The sequence below is a fragment of the Heterodontus francisci genome, chromosome 12 (assembly GCF_036365525.1).
Source record: "Heterodontus francisci isolate sHetFra1 chromosome 12, sHetFra1.hap1, whole genome shotgun sequence".
NCBI lineage: Eukaryota > Metazoa > Chordata > Chondrichthyes > Heterodontiformes > Heterodontidae > Heterodontus > Heterodontus francisci.
Window position 1 is genome coordinate 15,542,667 of NC_090382.1, and position 25,643 is coordinate 15,568,309.

The 25,643-nt window shown below is 43.4% G+C and overlaps 1 protein-coding gene across 8 annotated transcripts in view; it reads left to right on the forward strand.

Moving 5' to 3' along the window:
- Positions 1-25,643, forward strand: part of LOC137375763 (ran-binding protein 17-like) — a 1,067,965-nt gene that overhangs the window by 107,324 nt on the left and 934,998 nt on the right. For 7 of the 8 annotated variants that reach the window (XM_068043152.1, XM_068043155.1, XM_068043154.1 and 4 more), the window contains exon 4: positions 8,121-8,287. In XM_068043152.1, the coding sequence (XP_067899253.1) occupies positions 8,121-8,287 (167 nt within the window). Of the gene's footprint in view, positions 1-8,120; positions 8,288-16,832; positions 16,952-25,643 lie in introns of those variants that run through there. The other variant, XM_068043158.1, reaches the window with a different exon arrangement.

A 25,643-nucleotide genomic window follows, 5' to 3' on the forward strand; every position in this document is an offset into this window, starting at 1 on the left:
GAATCTATTTTAAAGGGTGTAACTGGACACTTAGAAATTAATGGTAGGATTGGGAAGAGTCAACATGGATTTATGAAAGGGAAATCATGTTTGACAAATCTGTTGCAGTTTTTTTGAGGATGTAACTAGCAGAAAAGATAAGCGGGGAACTAGTGGATGTGGTGGATTTTGATTTTCAGAAGGCCGATAGGTCCCACACAGGAGGTTAGTAAGCAGAATTAGAGCACATGGAATTGGGGGTATTATACTGGCATGGATTGAGAATTGGTTAATGGACAGAAAACAGAGAGTAGGAATAAATGGGTCATTCTCAGGTTGGCAGGCTGTGACGAGTGGGGGACCGCAAGGATCAATTCACAATCTATATCAATGATTTGGATGTGGGGACCAAATGTAGTATTTCCAAGTTGATGACACAAAACCAGGTGGGAATGTGAGTTGTGAGGAGGATGCAAAGAGGCATCAAGGGGATTTAGACAGGCTAAGTGAGTGGGCAGGAACGTGGCAGATGGAATATAATGTGGAAAAATGTGAAGTTATTCACTTTGGTAGGAAAAACAGAAATGCAAAGTATTTCTTAAATGGTGAGAGATTGGGAAGTGTTGATGTCCAAAGGAACCTGGGTGTCCTTGTTCATAAGTCACTGAAAGCTAACATGCAGGTGCAGCAAGCAATTAGGAAGGCAAATGGAATGTTGGCCTTTATTGCAAGAGGATTTGAGTACAGGAGTAAAGAAGTCTTGCTGCAATTGTATAGAACTTTGGTGAGACCGCACCTGGAGTATTGTGTACAGTTTTCTCCTTACCTAAGGAAAGATATACTTGCCGTAGAGGGCGTGCAATGAAAGTTCACCGGTCTGATTCCTGGATTGGGGGAATTGTCCGATAGGAAGGATGTGATTGCACTTGGGAGGATGCAGAGGAGATTCACCAGGATGTTGCCAGGGCTGGAGCATTTCAGCTATGAAGAGAGACTGAAAAGGCTGGGGTTGTTTTCCTTAGAGCAGAGAAGGCTGAGGGGAAATATGATTGAGGTATACAAAATTATGAGAGGCATTGATAGGTTAGATAGGAAGAAACTTTTTCCCTTAGCGGAGGGGTCAATAACTAGGGAGCATAGATTTAAGATAAGGTGCAGGAGGTTTAGAGGGGATTTGAGGAAAATTTTGTTCACCCAGTGGGTGGTTGGAATCCGGAACGCACTGCCTGAAGAGGTGGTAGAGGCAGGAACCTTCACAACATTTAAGAAGTATTTAGATGAGCACTTGAAGCGCCATAGCATACAAGGCTACGGGCCAAGTGCTGGAAAATGGGATTAGAATAGTTAGGTGCTTGATGGCCGGCACGGACACGATGGGCCGAAGGACCTGTTTCAGTGCTGGATAACTCTATGACTCGATGAAGACAGATTGAGAAGACTGGGCCTATATTATCTAGAGTTTAGAAGAATGAGAGGTGATCTCATTGAAGCATACAAAATTCTTACAGGGCTCGACAGGTAGATGCAGGAAGGATGTTGGCTGGAGGGTCTAGAACCAGGGGTCACAATCTCAGAATAATAGGTAGGCCATTTAGGACTGTGTGGGAAAATGGTGCTGAGGTAGAAAATCAATCATGATCTAGTTGAATGGCAGAGCAGGCTCGAGGGGCCAAATGGCCTACTCCTGCTCCTATGTTTCTATGTCTGAAGCCATTTCCTTCGGTTCCTGCCGCAAACTCTGTTCTCTAGCCACTGACTCCATTCCTCTCCCAGGCTGTTAATTGTATATTAATTGTGTTAAATTGTATGCCTGTGGTGGGCATTAACTTGGCATTCACTTTAGCCCCTATAAATAGACTAAAACTGTGGTTGTTGGGTTCAGAGCTGTATGCTTGTAATGTCTAACTCTGTAAATTGTTATGCTCGGAAGGAGCCGTGATGAAATAAACAATCAACTGAAGGGTCACTCAGCCCCTGACTTCATTACAGTCTTGGTCTAAACCTGGACAAAAGAGCTGAATTTCAGAGGTGAGGTGAGAGTGACAGCCCTTGACATCAAGGCAGCATTTGACTGAGTGTGGCGTCAAGGAGCCCAAGCAAAATTGGAGTCAATGGGAATCGGGGAAAACGCTCCACTGGAGCACGGAGAGAGCGAGAGTTCACTTGAACGCCGGCGGGAAACAGCGAGAGCGGAGTTGGGCTTAAAAGCAGTGCGGAGCGAGCGAGGGGTTACTCGGAGAGCAACAGGAAACAGCGAGAGCAGAGCCAGGCTTAAAAACAGTGCCAAGAGAGAGAAAGTTCACCCGGAGAGCGGTGGCAAGAGTGGAGCCAGGCTAACCGCCACGACCAGTCTGCAGATTCATAGCCCACACTCGGAAAGAAAAATCGAGGTGTGACATCACAGGGAAGCAGGTAGGTGATTGTCTCATGAGTATTTCCTATTTATCTTATCTAAACTAGGGAATAAACTGCTGAGTCTCATCTTTTCTTAAAAGTAAGGTTTATTACTTTGAGTAAAATGTATTAAGTATTAGGGTTTACCAGTATTAATATGTTTATTAGAATTAGTAATGTTTATTAATAGTATGGTTTATTCGTATTGGTAAAGGTTTATTAGCAGTAGCAACGTTATTAATTAGAGGAATGGCAGGGCTGCTCCAACCTCTAGAGTGCACATCCTGTGTTGTGTGGGAACTCCAGGACTGCTCTTGGCCTGGATGACCATGTGTGCAGGAAGTGCCGTCACTTGCAGCAGTTTGAGTCCTAGGTTTCAGAATTTGAGCAGCAGCTGGCGTCACTGCAGTATCTGTGAGGTTGTGAGTTTCGTTTATAGCATGTTTATAGATATGGTCACCCCGCAGCTTAAGAGTATGCGGGGAGCGAGGGTATGGGTGACCACCAGTCAAGAAGAAACAGGCAGGTCGTGCAGGAGACCCCTGAGTGCGTCTCACTCTCCAACCGATATTCTGTTTTGAATAATGTAATAAAGTCTAAATCAGGATTAATGTGCATGCATGTGAATGCACAAAGTGTTGTTAATAAGACTGGTGAGTGACAGACACAGAATGACGTGTGGATATATGATGTTGTGGCTACAACAGAGACCTGGCTCAAAGAAGGGCAGGACTGGGTGTTAAATATTCCTGGATACAAGCTGTTCAGGAAAGCTAGAAAAGGAAGAAAAGGGGGAGGAGTGGTGGTATTTATTAAGGAGAGAGAGGATATCCCTGAGGGTTCAAGGACGGAATCTATTTGGCTGGAGCTAAGGAACAAAAAGGGTGCAATTCCATTGTTCGGTGTAGTCTAGTGGAAAGGATGAAGAGGAACAAATTTGCAAGGAAATTACAGAGAGATGCAAGAATTACAGAGTAGTTATAATGGTGGGGGGATTATTTATCCATGTATAGACTGGGATAGCAGTAGTATAAAGAGCAGAGAGGGGCAAGAGTTCCTAGAGTGTGTTCAGGAAAATTTTCTGTGGCAGTATGTTTCCAATCCAACGAGAGGGGAGGCACTGCTGGACCTGGTTCTTGGGAATGAGGTGGGCCAAGTGGATCAAATGTCAGTAGGAGAACATTTAGTGGACAGTGATCATTATTACATAAGGTTTAGGTTGGCTGTGGAAAAGGACTGAGAACAATCTTTAGTGAGAATAATTAGCTGAGGGAAAGCCAACTTCAATGGGCTACCTTCAAAGCAGAGAGAGTTCAGGCACAGTCAAAGGTATGTTCCCTTGAAGGGGAAAGATAGGGCAAATAAATCCAGAGCTCCCTGAATGACAAAAGAGATAGAGACGAAGATGAAAAAGAAAAAGTATGTTTATGGCAGATGTCAGGCAGATAATACAATGGAGAACCAGGCTGAATGTAGAAGATTCAGAGGGGAAGTGAAAAGGCAAATAAGAAAAGCAAAGAGAGAGTATGAAAAGCGACTGGCAGCTAACATAAAAGGGAATCCCAAAGTCTTCTATAGGCATATAAATAGTAAAATGGTGGTAAAAGGTGGAGTAGGGCCAATTAGGGACCAAAAGGGAGATTTACGCATGGAGGCAGAGGGAATAGCTGAGGGATAAAATGAATGCTTTGCAGCTATTTTGACCAAGGAAGAAAATGATGTCCAGGGCACAGTGAAAGGAGGTAATTAATACACAAGAAGGATTTAAAATTGATGTGGAGGTATTAAATAGGCTTTCTATATTTAAAGCAGCAGGGCCGGATGAGATACCTCCAAGAATACTGAGGGAAGTGAGAGTGGAAATTGTGGAGCCATTGGCCATAATTTTTCACTCTTCCTTAGACTTGGGTGGTGTCAGAGGACTGGAGAATTGTTACACCCTAGTTCAAAAAAGGATGTAAAGATAAGCCCAGCAACTGCAGGCCAGTCAGTTTAACTTCGGTGGTGGGGAAACTTCTAGAAACTATAATTCGGAACCAAATTAATAGTCACATGGACAAATGCAAGTTGATTAAGGAAAGCCAGCACAGATTCGTTAAGGAAAAACCATGTGCAACTAAATTGCTGGAGGTTTTTGAAAAGGTAACAGAGAGGGTTGATGAGGTCAATGCTGTTGATGTGGACTTCCAAAAGGCATTTGATACAGTGCCATACAAAAGACTTGTGAACAAAACTATAGCTCATGGAATAAAAGGAACAAAAGCAACATGGATAAGAAATTGGCTGAGTGACAGGAAACAGAACATAATGGTCAATGGATGTTCTCGGGCTGGCGGAATATTTTTAGTGGAGTTCCCCAGGGGTCAGTGTTGGGACCCTTCCTCTTCCTGATATATATTCATGACCTAGACCTTGGTGTACAGGGCACAATTTCAAAATTTGCGGATGATAGAAAACTTGGAACAACTGTGAACTGTGAGGAGTATAGTGTAGAACTTCAAAAAGACATAGTCAAGTTGGTGGCATGGCAGATGAAGTTCAACATGGAGAAGTGATTCATTTTGATACGAAGAACATGGAGTGACGATATAACAAAGGATATGGCTGTAAAGGGGGTGCAAGAGCAGAGGGACCTTATGGGTACTTGTGAATAAGTCATTGAAGGTGGAAGGACAGATTGAGAGAGCGGTAAATAAAGCATACAGTATCCTGGGCTTTGTTAATAGGAGCATAGAGTACAAGAGCAATGAAGTTGTGTTGAATTTGTATAAGACACTTGCTTGGCCTCAGCTGGGGTCTTGCATCCAGTTCTGAGTGCCGCACTTTAGGAAAGATGAGAAGGCATTCAAGTAAGTACAGAAAAGATTCACGAGCATGATTCCAGCGATGAGGAACTTCTGTTATGAAGATAGATTGGAGCACATGGGACTGTTTTCCTTGGAGAAGAGAAGGCTGAGAGGAGATTTGATAGAGGTATTCAAAATCCTGAAGTGCCTGGACAGAGTGGATACGGAAAAACTGTTCCCACACGTGAAAGGATCGAGAGGGCACAGATTTAAAGTGATTGGCAAAAGAAGCAACTGCAACATGAGGAAAAACTTATTCATGCAGTGAGTGATTAGGATGAATGCAGCTCCAACAACGCTCAAGCTCAACACCATCCAGGATAAAGCAGCCCACTTGATCGGCACCCCATCCACCACCTTCAACATTCACTTCCTGCACCACCAACGTACAGTGGCAACAGTGTGCACCATCTACAAGCTGCATTGCAGCAACTCACCAAGGCTCCTTCGACAGCACCTTCCAAACCCGTGACCTTTACCACCTATAAGGAGACCTGCAAGTTCCCCTCCAAGTCACACTCCATCCTGACTTGAAACTTTATCACTGTACTTTCACTGTTGCTAGGTCAAAATCCTGGAGCGCCCTTCCTAACAGCACTGTTGGTGTACCTACACTACGTGGACTCTAACGGTTCAAGAAGGCAGCTCGCCATCACCTTCTCAAGGGCAATTATGGGTGGGCAATAAATGCTGGCCTAGCCAGCGAAGCCCACATCCCATGAAAGAATAAAAAAAATTATGAAGTAAAAATCAACTGTTTGAACTGAACCACAAGTAAATGGGAACATTTGAAACACAGACAAAATGGAGTAGAGGTCAGGTGACTGCTCCTGTACTGTCAATAAACAAGCCTGCCTGCAAAGACAAAACTCATTAGCTGTGTCTGAATTAGCTTTGGGGAAAACATATTGAAATGGAAAGAAGCCAATTTCATGTTAATGCCTCCTACCTGCAGGAATGGGACTAACAAGGGTTCTGCAGACAGACTGACTCCACAGCCCAAACCAAAATGAATAGGTGTGAAGTAGCACTATTGTAACAGAATGATTCCCATCCAGATGCCAACAGATAGCAGTAGTTTCCATATCTTAGAGCATTGTATGATCACATCAGGGAAGAGGGCCCTTTGTCACCTGACAGAGACTCAAATATAATGAGTTTTTAGATTAGATTAGATTAGATTAGAGATACAGCACTGAAACAGGCCCTTCGGCCCACCGAGTCTGTGCCGAACATCAACCACCCATTTATACTAATCCTACACTAATCCCATATTCCTACCAAACATCCCCACCTGTCTCTATATTTCCCTACCACCTACCTATACTAGTGACAATTTATAATGGCCAATTTACCTATCAACCTGCAAGTCTTTTGGCTTGTGGGAGGAAACCGGAGCACCCGGAGAAAACCCACGCAGACACAGGGAGAACTTGCAAACTCCACACAGGCAGTACCCGAAATTGAACCCGGGTCCCTGGAGCTGTGAGGCTGCGGTGCTAACCACTGCGCCACTGTGCCGCCCTAAAAAGGCCTTAAAAGGTAGCTCTGGAGAGAGAGGGAAGATCAAGAAATGACCACAGAAAGACAGTTGCAGCCAGAGGCTGTGAGATATGGTCCAACTAAGCAGAAAAACCCTGCTGAATAACAACTTGAACAATTTTTCCAGCAGAGACATTGCAAGGTGACTTTGAGACACTCCATCTGTGAAAGTAAACCAGGATTCACACCACCAACTTTGGGGTGAGCTTTAACCACAGAAGTCGACAACACTTCAGCAACTCCAAGGCAAGGAACATTCAGGCCTGCAACACCATTGTAAAATATCTTCCCGAAAGAAATTCTGAAGGTTTTTTAAGCAACAGACGCTTGTACAGTAATTTAGATTTTAATTGCAGCCATCCTTTTTTCTCCCTATCTATCTGTCCATCCGTTCCATCCGTCCATCCATCCAACTATCCATTCATTCTTGTGTATGTGTGTGTGTGAGGTTGCGACCATTTTGGGAATTGTTTAATAATAAATAGTTATCTTTCTTTTTTTTGACAATGAGAAACCTGGCATTTGTTTGTTTATTTTACCTTGAACACACTCAGGGACTAACACACCATTTTTAACAAAACAATATCTGCAGTTAGTTGGGAGGTGAAAAGTGGAAGCCACCCACACCACTTACCACCTATCCGTAATAAAATAAATATAAAAGTGTGTAAAGACTGGCTCCAGTTCTATTTAAAGGTCATGAATTCAGTGAAACTGAAGTTTAGAACTGGGGCACAAGAGCTTCCAGTTTCTGGGCAAGGGATATAGAGGACAACAGTGCCAATATCGGCAGCCGGAGTAGAAAGGGGAAGAGAAGCTGGCCAAAAATGAGGGGAACAGGTGAAGAGGGTTGGGCACAAGGAAGGAGCTGTCAGAACGGGGTGAGTGGAGCTGAGTTACTAGAATCAGGAGTGAGACAACTGTCAGAAGAGCCAGGAGGGCGCGAAGCTGGTACTGTCAGGAGTGGGACAAATGCAATGGCCAAAATCAGCAACGGAAGAGGGAGTATCTCTCGTACAGTTGGCTTTGATTGTAAGTTTGAGTTGAAATGGAAGGTAACATGAAAGCAGCAGAAACTGTGTAACAGTTCCACATTGATTCAGAAACTTATAGTAATAACCCAAAGGGTCACCAAATGTGGGTTATGTTCAGTTTGCAATGTGATTGTCAGAGACAGCCCATTACTGTGTTGCCCATGGCCATGCATGATTTATTTAGTAGGTCCTCATTACAGATGAGTATCTGGGAGTATCATGATTTTTTTGGACTTGCTAACATAGCTTGAAATAGGAGGGCTTCTCTCCTGCATGCTGTTTTAGTTTTGATTTGCTTTTTAACAACTTCAAATTATTCTTACAGGGAACTATATCTTGAATTACTTGGCATCTTGTCCAAAGCTAGAGCCCTTTGTGATCCAGGCATTGGTCCAGGTTATAGCCAAGATCACTAAAATGGGATGGTTTGAAGTCCGGAAAGACAAGCTTGCCTTCAGGGAGGTGATTGCTGATGTCACTAAATTCCTACAGGTAAGAAACTGCAGCAATATTGTGTGAGATTAAATAAAGTTACTTAAACACATGTCTAATTAGTCGTTTAGTAGAACAGAACTTGAGTATTGCTGAAAATAGAGACATGTCAAAGCTTTTCGTCTTGCACTCATCAGGACAATCGCAAGAATAACCAATGTAAGGAAAACAACAACTTATACTGCATGAGTAGAGAGTGCTGATTGGTTGGCAAGTGAACTCTGATTGTTAGAGGCATTGCCATGGCGAATACACCAGTTTACGGTGACAGTTAACTGCCAAGCTTTGTTTAAAAATTAAACCAGGCTGCTTGACTCTGGTCAAGGCATTGCCCTGAAGAATGAACCAGCCGAATGGCTGTCACTTATTTTGTTCAGCTGAAACAGGTGCAATGCTTGTACATGTTCTTTCTGTCTGCAAAGAACAGGGCCCTGTGTATTAATATATGTAGCTTCCAGTTGGTGCAAATTCACCATATTGCGAGCCCTACTGACAATCTTAAATTGGTTGTCAGAGTAATTCTTAGCACACTGTGGATTATTTAGCAAATGTTGTCCAATCGCGGAATCACATCTAATGTTGGACACTGTGTTTTGAGTTTTGCAAGCACGGGTGATGTTAAAAAGACAAGCCTTAAAGCTTTGTGCCTTAATGCGCGAAACATTCACAATAAAGTGGATGAATTATTCGAGCAAATAGATGTAAACGGGTATGATATAGTCGGGATTACGGAGACATGGCTGGCTGCAAGGTGACCAGGGATGGGAAATGAACATCCAGGGGTATTCAGTATTTAGGAAGGACAGACAAAAAGTAAAAGGCGGTGGAGTTGCATTGCTGGTTAAAGAAGAAATTAACGCAATAGTGGGGAAGGATATTAGCTCTGACGATGTGGAATCTGTATGGGTAGAGCTGAGAAACACGAAGGGGCAAAAAGCATTAATGGGAGTTGTATATAGACCCCAAAACTGTAGTGGTGATGTTGGGCATGGCATTAAACAGGAAATTAGAGACGCATGCGATAAAGGAACATCTGTAATTATGGGTGACTTTAATCTGCATATAGATTGGGCAAATCAAATTAGTCACAATACCGTTGAGGAGGAATTCGTGGAGTGTAGATGGGATGGTTTTCTAGACCAATGCGTTGCGGAACCAACTAGAGAACAGGCCATCCTAGACTGGGTATTGTGCAATGAGAGAGGAATAATTGACAATGTAGTTGTGCGAGACCCATTGGGGATGAACGACCATAATATGATAGAATTTTTCATCAAAATGATGTAGTTGATCCTGAGACAAGGGTCCTGAATCTTAATAAAGGAAACTACGAAGGTCTGAAGTGCGGGTTGGCTATGACGGATTGGGAAATGTTACTTAAAGGGATGATGGTGGATAGGCAATGGCAAACATTCAAAGAGCGCATGGATGAACTGCAACAATTGTTTGTTCCTGTCTCGTGCAAAAGTAAATCGGGAAAGGTAGCCCAACCATGGCTTACAAGGGAAATTAGCGATAGTATTAGAGTCAAGGAAGAGGCATACAAATTTGCCAGAAAAAAGCAACAGACCTGAGTATTGTGAGCAGTTTAGAATTCAGCAAAGGAGGACCAAGGGATTGATTAAGAAGGGGAAAATAGAGTACGAGAGTAAGCTTGCGGGGAACATAAAAACTGACTTTAAAAGTTTCTAAAGGTATGTGAAGGGAAAAAGATTGGTGAAGACAAATGTAGGTCCCTTACAATCAGAAACAGGGGCATTTATTATGGGGAACAAAGAAATGGCTGACCAACTAAATGCATACTTTGGTTCTGTCTTCACAAAGGAGGACACAAATATACCAGAAATGTTGGGGAGCACAGGGCTTAGTGAGAGGGAGGAACTGAAGGAAATCAGTATTAGGAGAGAAATGGTGTTGGGGAAATTGATGGGATTGAAGGCCGATAAATCCCCAGGGCCTGATCATCTACATCGCAGAGTGCTAAAGGAATTGGCCCTAGAAATAGTGGATGCATTGGTGGTCATCTTCCAAGATTCTATAGACTCTGGAACAGTTCCTGCAGATTGGAGGTTAGCTAATGTAACCCCACTATTTAAAAAGGGAGGTAGAGAGAAAGCAGGGAATTAATTAGAGACAGTCAGCCTGACGTTGGTAGTGGGGAAAATTCTACAGTCCATTATCAAAGATGTTATAGCAGAGCACTTAGAGAACAGTGGTAGAATCGGACAGAGTCAGCATGGATTTACGAAAGGGAAATCATGCTTGACAAATCTACTGGAATTCTTCGAGGATGTAACTAGTAGAGTTGATGACGGGGAGCCAGTGGACGTGGTTTATCTGGACTTTCAGAAGGCTTTCGACAAAGTCCCACATAAGAGATTAGCATGTAAAATTAAAGCGTGTGGGATTGGGAGTAGTGTATTGCGATGGATAGAAAATTGGTTGGCAGACAGGGAACAAAGAGTAGGAATAAATGGGTCTTTTTCCGAATGGCAGGCAGTGACTAGTGGGGTACTGCAGGGATCGGTGCTAGAATCATATTAATGATTTGGATGAGGGAACTAAATGCAATATCTCCAAATTTGCAGATGACACAAAACTGGGTGGGAGGGTGAGTTGTGAGGAGGATACAGAGAGGCTTTGGGGTGCTTTGGACAAGTTGAGTGAGTGGGCAAATGCATGGCAGATGCAGTATAATGTGGATAAATGTGAGGTTATCCACTTTGGTGTCAAAAACAGGAAGACAGATTATTATCTGAAGATCTATAAACTGAGAGAGGGGAGTATGCAGCGCGATCTGGGTGTTCTCGTACACCAGTCGCTGAAGGTAAGCATGCAGGTGCAACAGGCGGTAAAAAAGGCAACTGGTCTGTTGGCCTTCATAATGAGAGGATTCAAGTACAGGAGCAGGGATGTCTTGCTGCAATTATACAGGGTCTTGGTGAGGCCACACCTGGAATATTGTGTGCAGTTTTGGTCTCCTTATCCGAGGAAGGATGTTCTTGCTCTGGAGGGAGTGCAGTGAAGGTTTACCAGACTGATTCCTGGGATAGCGGAACTGACGTATGAGGAGAGATTGTGTCAGTTAGGATTATATTCGCTGGAGTTCAGAAGAGTGAGGGGGGATCTCATAGAAACCAATAAAATTCTAACAGGACTTGACAGGGTAGATGCAGGAAGGATGTTCCCGATGGTGGGGGAGTCCAGAACCAGGGGTCATAGTCTAAGGATACGGGGTAAACCTTTCAAGACTGAGATGAGGAGAACTATCTTCACCCAGAGAGTGGTGAGCCTGTGGAATTCGTTACCACAGAAAGCAGTTGAGGCCAAAACATTGTATGTTTTCAAGAAGGAATTAGATATCGCTGTTGAGTCTAAAGGGATCAAAGGGTATGGGGCGAAAGTGGGGACAGGCTACTGATTTGGATGATCAGCCATGATCATAATGAATGGCGGAGCAGGCTCGAAGGGCCGAATGGTCTACTCCTGCTCCTATTTTCTATCTTTCTATGTTGCGAGCAGCAGAAGGGACATGTTTGATACGATCCGCCAGTCTTTGGGACGTATGGCATATATACCTCGCATCACACTGGCATTGAAATTCTTGCGATTGTCCTGATGAGTGAAAGCTGAAAAGCTTTGACAACATGTCTCTATTTTCAGCTGTACTCAAGTTCTGTACTACTAAATGACTATTTTTCTACCTGAGACAGAGGTACAATGAAGACCAAATTCTGGATATTAACAACGTAGTTCAACTTACAGGTGAGTTAAGAACAGGTAAGCTGTCTATCAGATTTCTTCAATAGTGTATTAAACATAAGGTTGTGCCAGTTTTCATTTTCAAATGTATCGATAATACTAAAGTGAGACACAGTCCCACAATTGAGTGAGTATTTATGCGACATGAGATTGAACAGATTGGTAATAGGGTTACTAATTTATGCTGTGCCCTATGCTGTGCTTGGTCTGATGTGTGCAAATTTCTTTCATTTTTTGATCTGATCTTTTTATGCCACTATGTTGCTTCAATAGATGACCGCACCATTAATATGTACATGTTTGAAACACGCCCGTACCGCAAACTCACTTAAGCAGAAGCGGTTTGGCAACGCAATTAACGATGCTACTAAACATGTAACGAATCTCTGACCATGTACTCAGAAAGTGAAGAGTTTGTTCTTGCGCATGGTTTCAATTTTCGTGTGACTTCATCCCAAAGTAAACAGGAAGAGATATTTGTTGAGTTCGAACTCCTACTCCCAAATTTCCCGCCACAAACCAGAATCCACTAAAGATGTTGAATCCTTGAAAGCGCGCCGCACTGATCTCCTGCACGCATATTGCGGGATTCCGAACGACATATCTGGTTTCTACATGCAACGTGAATGTCTGACAGTGTTGCTAGGACTTGAGACCAACCCGGACATACACATCAGTAAACCCGACAAAGGGAATAGTCATCCTTAACAAGCAAGATTATATCAGCAAAATGCACCCCATTCTTTGTGACAGGTCCAAATTTGTATCCATTGGACCGCTGCTCAACATGACTGGACAGTCTTGCTTGAAAGTAAGCTAAAAAAATGCTTGCTGGACTAGTGTAAGAGCAATGAGCTGCCGGGTGATATATATGACAGGGTAGTCCTCACAGCTCGCTGTGTCGGCGTATGTATGGACTGCCCAAGACACACAAAGGTGATGTCCCTCTACGTCCTATCTTATCTATGACTGATTCTGCACAACCTGAATTGGCCAAACGGTTGGGTGAATTGTTACAACCAGTTTTGAGCAAGTTCTCCACATTTACGATGAAGGATTCCTTCACATTTGCAAAGACCATACAGGACTTGCATATCAATAGCAATGCTGTGTCCATGTGCTCATTTGACATTGCTAGCCTATTCACCAATGTATCACTTAAGGAAGCCGTAGTTATTTGCACTGCAGCACTACATCATGGCGATCTAGACCCACCATCATTGCATGAATAAGTATTCATTGAACTTATGAACACGGCAACTTGCGCAGTTGAGTTCAGTTTTAACGACAGCATGTATGCCCAAATAGATGGTATTGCCATGGGATCCCCTCTAGACCCAGCTCTCGCAAACATCTTTGTTGGGTTCCATGAGAAACGTGTCTTTGATGGAATGACACCTCCTACCTCTTGCATATTTTCGATATGTAGATGATACGTTTGCTATATTTGAATCTGCAGCTGCATGCAATAATTTCCTTACACGTCTTAATGGGCTCCATTCCTGTGCGCAAATTCACCGTTGATATGGAGCAGTCAAATGAGCTCCCTTTCCTTGACGTAATTGTTGAGAAATCTGTTAAGAGGTTCCCTACCATGGTCTACAACAAATCTACCTTCACTGGTCAATACATGTGTTGGGATTCCTACAGTTCCACGTGCTATAAGATTGGCCTTATCGGCAACCTCATAAATAGGGCCAGAGCCATTTGCTCACCATGCAAGCTTGATGCTGAAATAGGGTGAATCATAGAAACATAGAAAATAGGAGGAGGAGTAGGTCATTTGGGCCTGCTCCGCCATTCAAAAAAGATCATGGCTGATAGTCTGATTCAGTACCCTGTTCACACTTTTTCCCCATATCCCTTGATCCCTTTGGCATTAAGAAATATATGTATCTCCTTCTTGAATATATTGAATGATTTGGCCTCCACTGCCTTCTGTGGTAGAGAATTCCACAGGTTCACCACCCTCTGAGAGAAGAAATTTCTCCACAGCTCGGTTCTAAATGGCATACCCAGTATCCTGAGACTGTGACCCCTGTTTCTGGACTCCCCAGTCATCAAGAATATCCTCCTTGCATCTAGCGTGTCTAATCCTGTTAGAATTTTATAAGATTCTATGAGATCCCTTCTCATTCTTCTGAACACTAGTGAATATAGGCCTAGTCGACCCAATCTCTCCTCATACGTCAATCCTGCCATCCCAGGAATCAGCCTAGTAAATCTTCTTAGCACTCCCTCCATGGCAAGAACATCCTTCCTCAGATAAGGAGACCAAAACTGCAAACAATACTCCAGATGTGGTCTCACCAAGGCCCTGTATAACTGCAGTAAGACATCCTTGCTCCTATACTCAAAGACATCCTGCGTGACAATGGCTACACTGATCAGATAGTTTCTCGGTGTATATCGCGCAAACATATGAATGGGCCTAAGGCCATCATCTTTGGCCCTGAAAAGTGCCCAGTCTACCTCAAATTACCTGGAAGGGTAATGTATCCCAAAATTTGAACAACAGGTAAAGCTAGCTCTTTCACGCTGCTGCTATACAGTAGCAATTCGTGTGGTGTTCGCCACTAACAGGATGCTGTCGTTAAGCCAAAAAGATGTTCTGCCTGTCACACAAATGAGTAATGTGATGTATGAATTTCAATGCCAGTATGATGCTAGGTATATAGGTCGTATATCCCAAAGACTGGCTGATCGTATTAAACAACATGTCCCTTCTGCTGTTTGCAACGGTCAAGGTATGAGCTGTACCCAACGAGCCCGTGCTTGCAAAACTCAAAACACAGTGTCCAACATTAGATACAATTCCACAATTGGACAACATTTGCTAAATAATCCACAGTGTGCTAAGAATTACACTGACAACCAATTTAAGATTGTCAGTAGGGCTGGCAGTGTGGTGCATTTGCGCATACTAGAAGCTACATATATTAATACACAGGGCCTGTTCTTTGCAGACAGAAAGAATATGTACGAACATTGCACCTGTTTCAGCTGAACAAAAGAAGTGACAGCCATTCGGCTGGTTCATTCCTTGGGGAAATGCCTTGACCAATCAGAGTCAAGTTGCCTGGTTTAAATTTTAAACAAAGCTTGGCAGTTAACTTTCAGTCACTGTAAACTGGTGCATTCTCCACGGCAATGCCTCCACCAATCAGAGTTCACTTGCCAACCAATCAGCCCTCTCTTCTCATGTAGTATTAGTTGTTGTTTTCCCTTACATTGGTTATTCTTGCGTATTGTCCTGATGAGTGCAAGACGAAAAGCTTCGACATGTCCCTATTTTCAGCAATACACATTTCTAATTATTGTACATGCAAGTAAGTGCAGCAGTATTACTATGATTTTGGTGTACCTCCTCCACAACTCTCTGAGGCAGAGAATTTCAGAGATTCACCACCCTCTGAGAGAAGAAATTCCTTTGCATCTCAGTTAAATGTGTGCCCCCTTATTCTGTAACTATGTCCCCTCGTTCGAGATTCCCCCACTAGTGGAAACATCTTTACGACAGCTACCCTGTCAAGCCTCCTTAAAATGTTCTATGTTTCTATAAGATCACCTCTCATTCTTAGCATGTAATTGTTAGCATGTAATTCGTTTTGTACTGTATCCACTTGCACTGTGAAAAACACTGAGCAGTAGAACACTAGTGGGTATAAACTTGATGCTACTAACAGTGGTCAGAGCAGTTTGAGGTGATGAATTAAAAGTGGCATGCAGAGGTTCCACTGTTGGTTAGTCAGGCTTGTCCAGTGAGAAACTGATCCATGCAGAACAGGAAGGTGGATGGTTTAATAACCAGTCATGGTAGTGGTAATGGAGGGCGGCTGTGGAACCTTATGTTGGCAAGGAGTCAACGTTCTCTGCAGGGGAGGGGAGAGAGAGAAAATAAAAAGATGAACATAACAAGAAGCTGTGTTAAACAAGAGATGAGACTTTTCTGATTTCCGTTAACATGGTTGAAATGCTCCATGGAGCTAGCTGTCACAGGGAGTAATTAAGGCATAGATGCATTCAAGGGGAAGCTAGATAAGCGCATGAGGGAGAAAGGAATAGCAGGCTATGTTGATGGGGTTAGATTAGGAGGGGTGAGAGGAGCTTCATTTAGAGCATAAACACCAGTCGAATGGCCTATTTTTCTGCTGTAAATTATTTTGTAATTATTGGACCGGGACATGTTTTGCAGAACGCTAAAGTTGCTGATGGTGACTGTAACGGAAACCCCACTTGCCAACTGGAAGTATTAATTTCACCATATGGAACTTTGCCTGAGACTTTTTTCTGGACATTGTTACACATAACTTTTAAAAGAAAACAGAACTACTAGCAGCCAAGATAGCCACGAATTTGCATGTGAAAAACTAAAGAATCAGCCTGGGGACAGAGGCAATTATCCAGTTTAGCCAGAACAATGGGGGTGCTCTCTGATTGAATTACCTAGAATGGTTTTGTCAGTGTTGGTTGTCAAAAGCCATCAAGACCCATTGACATTGAAAGAGCCAAACCCCCCTACCAAATATGCTTGAACAGTTTTAGAGGAGAACTTTGAATTAAAAAAAAACCCTTCTGGAAACTTCTGTTTCAAACACATCACATGACTGTTCGGGCCACACTGGAGATTTGTGAGTGATGACTCAGAAGTCAGTGAGTAACTGAGACCCAGGAAGAAAACAGCACCTCTCTCTCTTTCTCTCTCTCCCTCTCCAGCAAAGTCCCAGGGAAGCGTCGGCTGCTGCTAAACCTCAAATCTACAGATCCTCATAGTCAGCAACAAAAAGGACACGGATAAAGCTCCTCTTCGGCCTTCCGGAACCAGAGAAGCAAGCCCGAATTGTGCACATGGCCCAGCGAGAACCTCAAGACTTTAATTTCAACTAAAGACACTGAGACTCAGTATTTAAATTCAATTTTTATTAAGGATACTACTCCAACCTCCCAACTCTGTTTGTCCCCTCTGTAATCTATTTGTGTGTGTATGCACCTCGCGTGCGAATGTGAGCGCGGGTGCTTCGCGTATTTTAGTAATTTTAACCAGTTTAGAGTGATAAGGTTCATAAACTTACATCTTTCTTGTTTAAACTCAAGAAAACCTATCTGATTCCTTTGGAAGTATATATTAGGGTAATAGGAGCAAGTGCTCACTGAGTTGGTAAGTTAAATAAATCACTGTGTTAAAAAGATAAACTTTGTTGTGGTCAAACCAGAGGAGGGGCAAAAGGGGAGCCTGAGACCCCTTCCTCACCTGATCATAACAGTGACAAATAGGGCAGGCCTTTCTTCGGGACTTTCACTGTTCTATCAGCTTTTCTAGCCAACTTTGCTATTTGTTTGCCTCCATATAGGTTAGATGTGATTCCCAAACCAAAGAAGTTGAACATGTGCAGCCTATTACCTTCACATACTAGAGATAGCTGAATTATATAATTTGTCAATCTTTCTCAGGTATTGACTTGGTTTCTTCAATAGTGAAGTTAAGGCATCATCTGTCTGTTGTTTATCATCTCCTGAGTTTGCTTCATTTGGTATTTTTCTTTTTGTTGGGGAGTTAAACCTGTGTGTGGAGTGTAGAGTCATCAATTGTGAGAATATCTGAATATTGACATTCAGCAGGTCATTGGTGAAGACAAGAAGCACAAATAGTGGGAATCTGGCTTTTGTTACAACAGGAATCCGATCTCAGCTTTGTTTAGCACAGTTGCTCACTTGTTGAACCATTCGAAGAGCCTAGATTGCAGTCTTTAATGAGTTAATGTTATCTGTAACCAAGAAAGAGGAATTTTAGTTGATTTTTCAAAACAGAGAGAGTCAACTAACTGGTGAAATAGTTCAAAACATGGGGAAAACATTCTTATATTAAGAAAGACAAGGTGTTGTTTACTGGTTAGGAAAACACATCCAAAAAGGCTAGATATAGCAAGGAGTCAGAGGAATAAACCTTTACAGACAGGAGATTGAGCTAGTAGCTGCTTTGTTTTCCATTTTGCCAAAGCTGGAAAGTATGATCCTGCTCCTTGCTTGTTCTTTTTGTCAAAAGTTTCCAGCCTCTAAGGGTCTCCTCAGAAGTCCCTAGACTCGACATGTTTGGTTCTGGAACACAATTGAAATCCTGGTGGACTGTGGGAAAGAGGAGATGGAAACCAAGTCCCAGCAGCTGGCTGACAGATGTGAACATTGAGGAAGCTGGCAATGTTTCTTTGCCAACACTCTCTGGCAGCTGAATCATACATCATTAAATCTCTTTCCTGACAGTTGTGACCGGGGATGTCATTCTCTATTGGGCTTTCCTACTATGGTGGAAGCCTCATTGCCTCTACCAGGACCCCGTGTCCACACCAGACCAGATCTCCTCATGTGGTCAGCGGATTTAAGTTTCTTAAGCACTTTGATTGCTTTAAAGCCCCTACCTTCCTCTGTTCCCTGCTACCACCCAGACTTTTGCCATCTTGAATGGTCTTAACTCTCCCTATGTCCTTGTGACACCTGTCACCACTCTGCCAGCTGTACTTCACAACAGGCACCCACACTTATCCCTCCATTGCCCACCCATCACCAACAAAAACAGGTCACTGTATCACTCTCCCCACATCCAGATCGCTATGCCTGTGCTTCTATTGCCTGACACCCAGTCCTACCCCATTCCGTCATCAGTGGTGAGCTAGCTTTCAGTCAAGCCAAGGATGTTGATGTGCTGCACCAAGATTTGGATGCTTGTAGAACAGTTTATCAGGAGGTGAAAATGGGGGATAAAGAGGACAGTAGAAGGGGAAAGAGTCATCGTGGTTGGGAAAGCTGAAGGGCTGTTGTCTTACCGGCTGTGGCAGCCATTACTGAGCAGGAGCAAACAGGTTACAACAGTAGGAAAAGCAAGAATACAACCATAAGAGATTGAGAAAATCCACTTGGTCAAGTCTTGGGAAAATGGGTGGAGTCTGCTTAGCCTTGACACTCAGTTGGTGATCAGTGGTACCAGGTTGGCCAGCCTGGATTTGACATGAGGTCAGAAATCTGGATGTAAGCTGAGGGTAAGGGAGCCTTGGGTTTAGTCTGCAGTTTAGAAAATTCTTTTGAGGTTGGAGGAAGCTGGGTTTTGCGAGGTGGTAAGAACACAGCCTCAGCTTGCAGAGTAGTAGGTGATGCTGTGTGACAGATGCAACAGAGAAACCTTGACAGCTGGAGCAACAGAAGAGACCAGAACGGCAGTCAGCCACCAAGACAGCATTCTGAACTGCACCAAGTCGGACTGAGAAGCACAGAACAGTTTTTGGTAGTAGAGATTTTCTGGTCCATTGCGTTGACCCTTGATGGCAGTGGGAAGAGTGGCTGCTGTGGGGCCAGAAGGGTGTAGTGGGGTGTGTCAGAGCTTTAGATTTGTGCTACAAAAGAAAACAGGGATTCCAGTGAAATGGTGCTTTGAGTGATGGAGAGAGGAGCAAGAAAATAATGCTCCAGAAGTGGGATAACAATGATATTGGAATCCATGCAGTTGTCAGCTTGAAAGTATTTTACAAAAATTATTGTAGTTTTACTGTTCACATTGATCACACTTAGAAATGCATATCCGTACTGTGTTTTCGTTGCTGATATTGCTGATCTGGTTGTGTTGCTGCATCTGGTATATTGTATATATTCGCATGTAAGTCAATCCATATTTAAGATGACCCCTTCCTATTTTGCAGCCCAAAGGAACCTGAAAAAAAATCTATGATCTGTACACAAAATAAATTCAGGGAAAGTGTGGCCTAACCAGAAATGCTGGCATCTTTCTTGGATTTATTTTTAGTTTCACTCTTTTACTAACTTGTATACTGTAATCCATCCTTCATTAACTTAAAAAATCTGTCACTTACCTTTGTGTCAATTACCTTTAGATTTCATGAATTGTCCACTTCAGAGCTGGAAGCAGCTGTGTTAAAGCAAAGTTGCCATGTGACTGAAAAAACACTTTAGTGGCTTTGTTTTACCCAAATAAATGACAAAAGCTATACATCAATCTCATATTAGCTGTAAACACCATGAAACACACAATATATTCTAGTTAGGGTAAGAAATTTGTATTGCCGCTATATTCCACGGTCTAATTTTACTCTCTTATTGACATACTCAACCTGGAAGAGCTTTATGCTGACGATGAGTACTCAGAATGGAAAGTGTTTCATTAACAGATTCCATTCCATCTTGATAAGTGCAGAAATTCACATAAAATATGTATCTGATGTTAAAGCATCTTGTTCACAAATGAGGAAACACTTGTATCTACAGTATCTGATCAACTGATAATTTAATTATACTATCAAATAAAATACTCTTTTACCTTTCTGATACATTAGATTTGGAAAGCAGGAGTCGTATGGTATTAGTTAGTATTCCATTTGAACTTTTGAATTTTCTTTTGCCATCTTCTGTTTAACATCTGGCACAGTTATTTTTTTCCATAGATCTCTAACGCCAGGATTATAAAGCAGAGATAGAACACATGGAACCCTCTAACATTTCTTAATTTGTAATAGTTTCTTAGCAACCAAAAATTTTATTGTATTTTGTTGCATCACTCAAACAATTGGTAGAGTAAAATTGACTTAAGATGAGTCAGATAATGTAAAAGACTGCTTAAGATATTTATTCCATGGTTTAACTATTTCTATTCACTGTGTTGTAAGCAGGATAGTGCATCAAAGACCAGTTATTACAAATGGCTTTAAAAAAACCTTTCTAATTTCCAACTATCTACAAAATGTATATAATTTCTTGCACCTGTGGGCATTTTCAGTTGACTTTTTCCATTATAAATCCTTATCTGTAGAATTATGGAGACTCCAGTTCGAAACTTGTCATCCAGTAATTACACCCTTCTGTCAATGATGGCAGTGTAGTGCCTTGATTTTGCATTGCAGAGAAATTGGGCTCTGTAGTGTGTATTTTTAGGCCCTATGCAGCTCACAGTTCTGATGGCAAGTGCACAGGATACCATCTTGGTGAAGGGGTTTGCACCTGTGCACCTAATGACTGCTGGCAGCATGCAGAGTAGGCAGATGATGATGTCAGTCAGTGTAGAACACTGATTTGATGCCAGCATTGCCATTTTCAAACTCCACATAACATTAAACAGTATGAGGGACTCCCCCCACCAGCAGTATTTAAAGGGATCATGAACTACATACGGGTTAGTTGCTGGATTATTTCTTCTGGCTACCGGTGCAATTGTATGCTTTTTTGGAGCTTTCCTGTACTGACTAAAATTTCAGTAGTCTACAGTGAGTGGTCTAGCTTGTGCTGAAGTTTTTTTTGTCGATTTAAAAGCTTTTGCTGAAACAAATTGCTTCTAGACATATAGGAGGCCCCACTGGGCCACCTGGGATTTGAGCATGACTGGGAGAATGAAGAGAGACCACGCAGAGCAGGACAAGCTGCTAGAATAGGAAGGTGGAGAAGTGCTCTCAGAAGGAGGGAATATTTGCAGAGAGTCTTGAGGGAGCAATTTTCTTAACTCAAGTTCAGCAAGGACCAATGCATGAGATGTCTTTGCTACAGGAAAGTGGTCATGATCGAAATCTGCCAACTGTTCCAGCCACAACTGCTACCTCAAAGCAGGGTAAGAAAAATATTTCTGGTGACTGGCAAGGTGACCATAGCTCTTAACTTTTATATGTTTGGCTCCTTCCAGGGTATTGCTGGAGATATAAGCAACATCTCACAGTTTGCAGTACACTGCTGCATTAGGGAGCTTATTGAGGCTGTCTGTACACACACAGAGACAGCTTCATCTCATTCCCTCTCGCCTGTGACAAGGAGGCGGAGGGAACCCGAGAGTTTGCACGGACTGGAATCTTTCCTGTGGTGAGGGTGCCATTGACAGCATGCATGTTGCCTTGCAAATGCCTCACTCGGCTATTTTCATGAACCGAACGGAATTCCATTTCTTCAATGATGTGGAACCACAGGCAGTTTATCATGTAGGTGAATGCCCATTATCCTGGCAGTAGTTACAATCCCTTCATTCTGCGGCAGTGTTCTGTGCCATCTGTATATTGCCCACCACCAGATGTCAGAGCCTGGCTACTGGGCAACAGAGGTCATCCACTCATGACATGGTTTATGACTCTGGCCTGCAACCCATACAAATGTGCACAGCAGGTTAACAATGAGATCCATGCTGCCATAAAAAAATTATAAAGCACACCATGGTTGTCATTAAGCAAATACTTCTTCTGTCTGAACTACTCTGGAGGACCCCTGTAGTACTCAGATGAGATTTGTGGTAGTATGCACAACATAGCCATTATGAGGGAGCAGCCCTTGCCACAAGCTATCAGGCGAGAAGCTGAAGAAGAGGAGGAGGTGCATCAGGAGTCCCTTTCTACCCGGCTGTGGGTGATCACCTAATTCATGAGTGATAAGAGTAATCTCCGCTATGCCTCCCCATTCACCAACAGTTCCATTCTCCTCTATCACTAACCATCACAACATCCTCTTTCCGACAACACAAAAATAAAGACCATCCGAAAATGCGCATTCTAATCCAAATTTATAAATTCACATGCATACAAAAATAACCTTGTGCATTCTCTTAGTGCTAGTCTTCTGTGTGCCTTTATGGATACTAGTGCTGCTGTGCAGTGGCTGCAGCATTGGTGATGGAAGGCTGCTGACCTTCAATTGAGGAGACTGCAGCTGGTCTTGGAGGGTGACCTTGAGCAGCTCTAGGCCTAGAAGCCTGGCGTCAGTCTGCATTTCTCAGCTTGGGCTGCAACAGTCTGGGCTGGCTGGCTGACAAGCAGCAACAAAGACACTGGTGGAGTGGCATGGGTGGGAGTAGGAATGCTGTCGTCCTAAGAGAGGACAGCAGGTTCATGCTCCATTGAGGCAGCTCCACTCTCCCGAGGCAGCGCCTCAGCAATCTTACGAATCTGGTGGACTACTCTGATGCCCTGAAAATCCCTTTGAACAGCCCCAAACGTATAGGCTTTCATCTTTCCTCTGGACACCAGCCTATGAGGTCGAGAGCGGGTGCAGATGCTAGGCAAGTCTGCGCCTCCTAAAACCTTGCCTAGGCTACGCAGAAAACAAAGGAAGGTAATCTTTCGGCTTGGCAGTTGGAATGCGAGGACTATGTGTCCTGGAATGAACAACGATCCACACTCCACAGCAAGTTTATGCAACACAGCCCTGATTGACCGTGAGCTACACAAGCTTGATATTGCTGCTCTACAAGAAATTAAATTAGCTGACACAGGCTCTATTTGAGAAGTTAATTACACCTTTTACTAGCATGGAAAGAGTGCTGAAGATTACCGTGAACATGGTGTAGGCTTGACAGTGAGCAGCTGGCTGACACAGTCAATTGAGTCACCAGTAGCAACCTCGGAGTGCCTCTTCTCCCTGCAGCTTTCATCCGATGAAAGCACAGTCAATGCCTTATGCATCTATGCACCAAGTCTGAATGGCAGCATCTCAGATAACAAGCATTTCAATGACTCCTTAATTGATGTTTTGAGGAAGATCCCAAATGGTAAGAGGCTATTCATCCTGGGTGACTTCAGTACACGTGTTGGGGCAGATAATGATTCATGGCCAAGGTGCCTCGGTCATGGGGTGGGCAAGATCAACCATAACAGACAACGCCTTCTTGAGCTTTGTGCCCTGAATGAACACCACATCACCAACACCACCTTCCAGGGCAGGCATCGCCATAAAGTATCATGGTGTCACCCAAAGGTCTGGCACCAACTAGACCTAGTCATCACAAGGAGGCGCAATCTGCCCAATATTCTTCACACCCGCACCTACCACAGTGCAGATTGCGACACTGACCACTCTTATTGACAGCAGAGTTAAGGTGCACCCCCGAATGTTCCACAGCTTCAAATGTGACGGCCCGCCACACATCAACATCCTTTGCACAAGCAGTAATACCAAATACCAGCAATTTGCACTGTCGCTAGAATGCTTGCTACCCACCAAAGCCTTAATGGGAAGCACTGATGCTGGCATCGATGACGCTTGAAGTCACTAAGCACAATCGTCTATGAAGCAGCAGAAGCATCAGTTGATAAAGATGGAACCCACAACAAGGGCTGGTTTGAGACTGACTCAGCTAAGATGATAGCTGTCATTGATGCGAAAAACAAAGTCTACACGATGCACAACATAAACCCAACAGCTAAGACCTGAAAGTGGCCAAGACAGCTGTACATAGAAGAGGGGGATTCTGCACAAATGAACACTGGATCAGCTAATGTCAAGAAATCCAAACTGCACGTGACAAAGGAAATGTACGAGCAATGTATGAAGGCATCAAGAGGGCACTTGGCCCTGCCAGCACCAAATGTTGCTCCCCTGAAGTTGGCAGATGAAGTACTCACCGACAAAATGTTCTAATTCTAAAAAAAGTAAACAGATGTCCAATTGGGCTGAAAACTGCTGTGAGCTGTACTCCTGTGGGTTGGACATCTCCCAGTTTGCGTTTGACACTCTCTTGCAACTTCCTGTCATGGAGCAGTTAGATGAAGACCCCTCATCACTGGAACTCGAGAAGGCCATAGACCGCCTAGCGAACAGATGGGCACCTGGCAAGGAACAAATCTCAGCCGACCTCAAGCACGGAAAGTCCCATCTATTGCCACACCTTTTATGGTCTTCTCCTTCTCTGCTGCAGAGTAGGCTCTGTTCCACAGGAGATGCATGACACTAAAATCGCCACACTATACAAAAACAAAGGTGACAGAGGAGACTGCAACAATTACAGGGGCATCTCACTCCTTAGCGTCACGGGGAAAGCCTTTGGGGTCATACTTAAATGGCTCCATTTAATTGCAGACTAAATGTACCCAGAAGCACAGTGTAGTTTCTGAGCCGGAAATCTGTTGCGGATATGATCATCTCCATATGCCAGCTACAAGACAAGTGTACTGAACAGAGTTACACCCCTTTGTCTTACTTTCGTAGATCTCACTAAGGCATTCGACATGCTACGAATATGCAACGCGACCACGCCAGCATGCATACACGATAAACACACATGCAGCTAGAGACAGAAGAAGTAGGAGGAATAAAGGGGAAAAGTTTGAGGCAATATCTGATAGTTACAGTTCTTTAAGTTCAGTGTGGAGTCTTAGGTTACCGCTATGTCTTGCAATTCATTGGTGCCCAGTTCACGCTTCAGCTTGTTCTGATGTAGGAGTCTTTTCTCTCTTGAGGTTTATGTGTCTTCCGTGGGTCCGGTGGCTTGGGAGAAAGCGAGAGAGAGAGCCTTCCTTGTTCCAGCTTCAGTCGCAGACAAAACTTCTGTGCCGTTCTCTGTGGCACAATTCAAAAAACCGCAGGTTGCCCAGCAGGTTAGTCATTTGACTAGCTCCTTATTAGGGAACAGTCTCTCCTGCGAGGTTTATGGATTTCAAAGCTCTCGGTGGGAGGGTGTAGTGCTATCTCTTACCAACAAGATGTCAGGCCAATCTCTGTTAATTGAATCAGCGATCAATTCCTTTGTCTCTTAGTATGCAAATGTTTTTCCAGCCAAGTGTCTGGTGATTTTCAAACCAGTCATTTCTTCACTTCAGCAAGTTTAAAATCAATGTTCATATGACGAAAT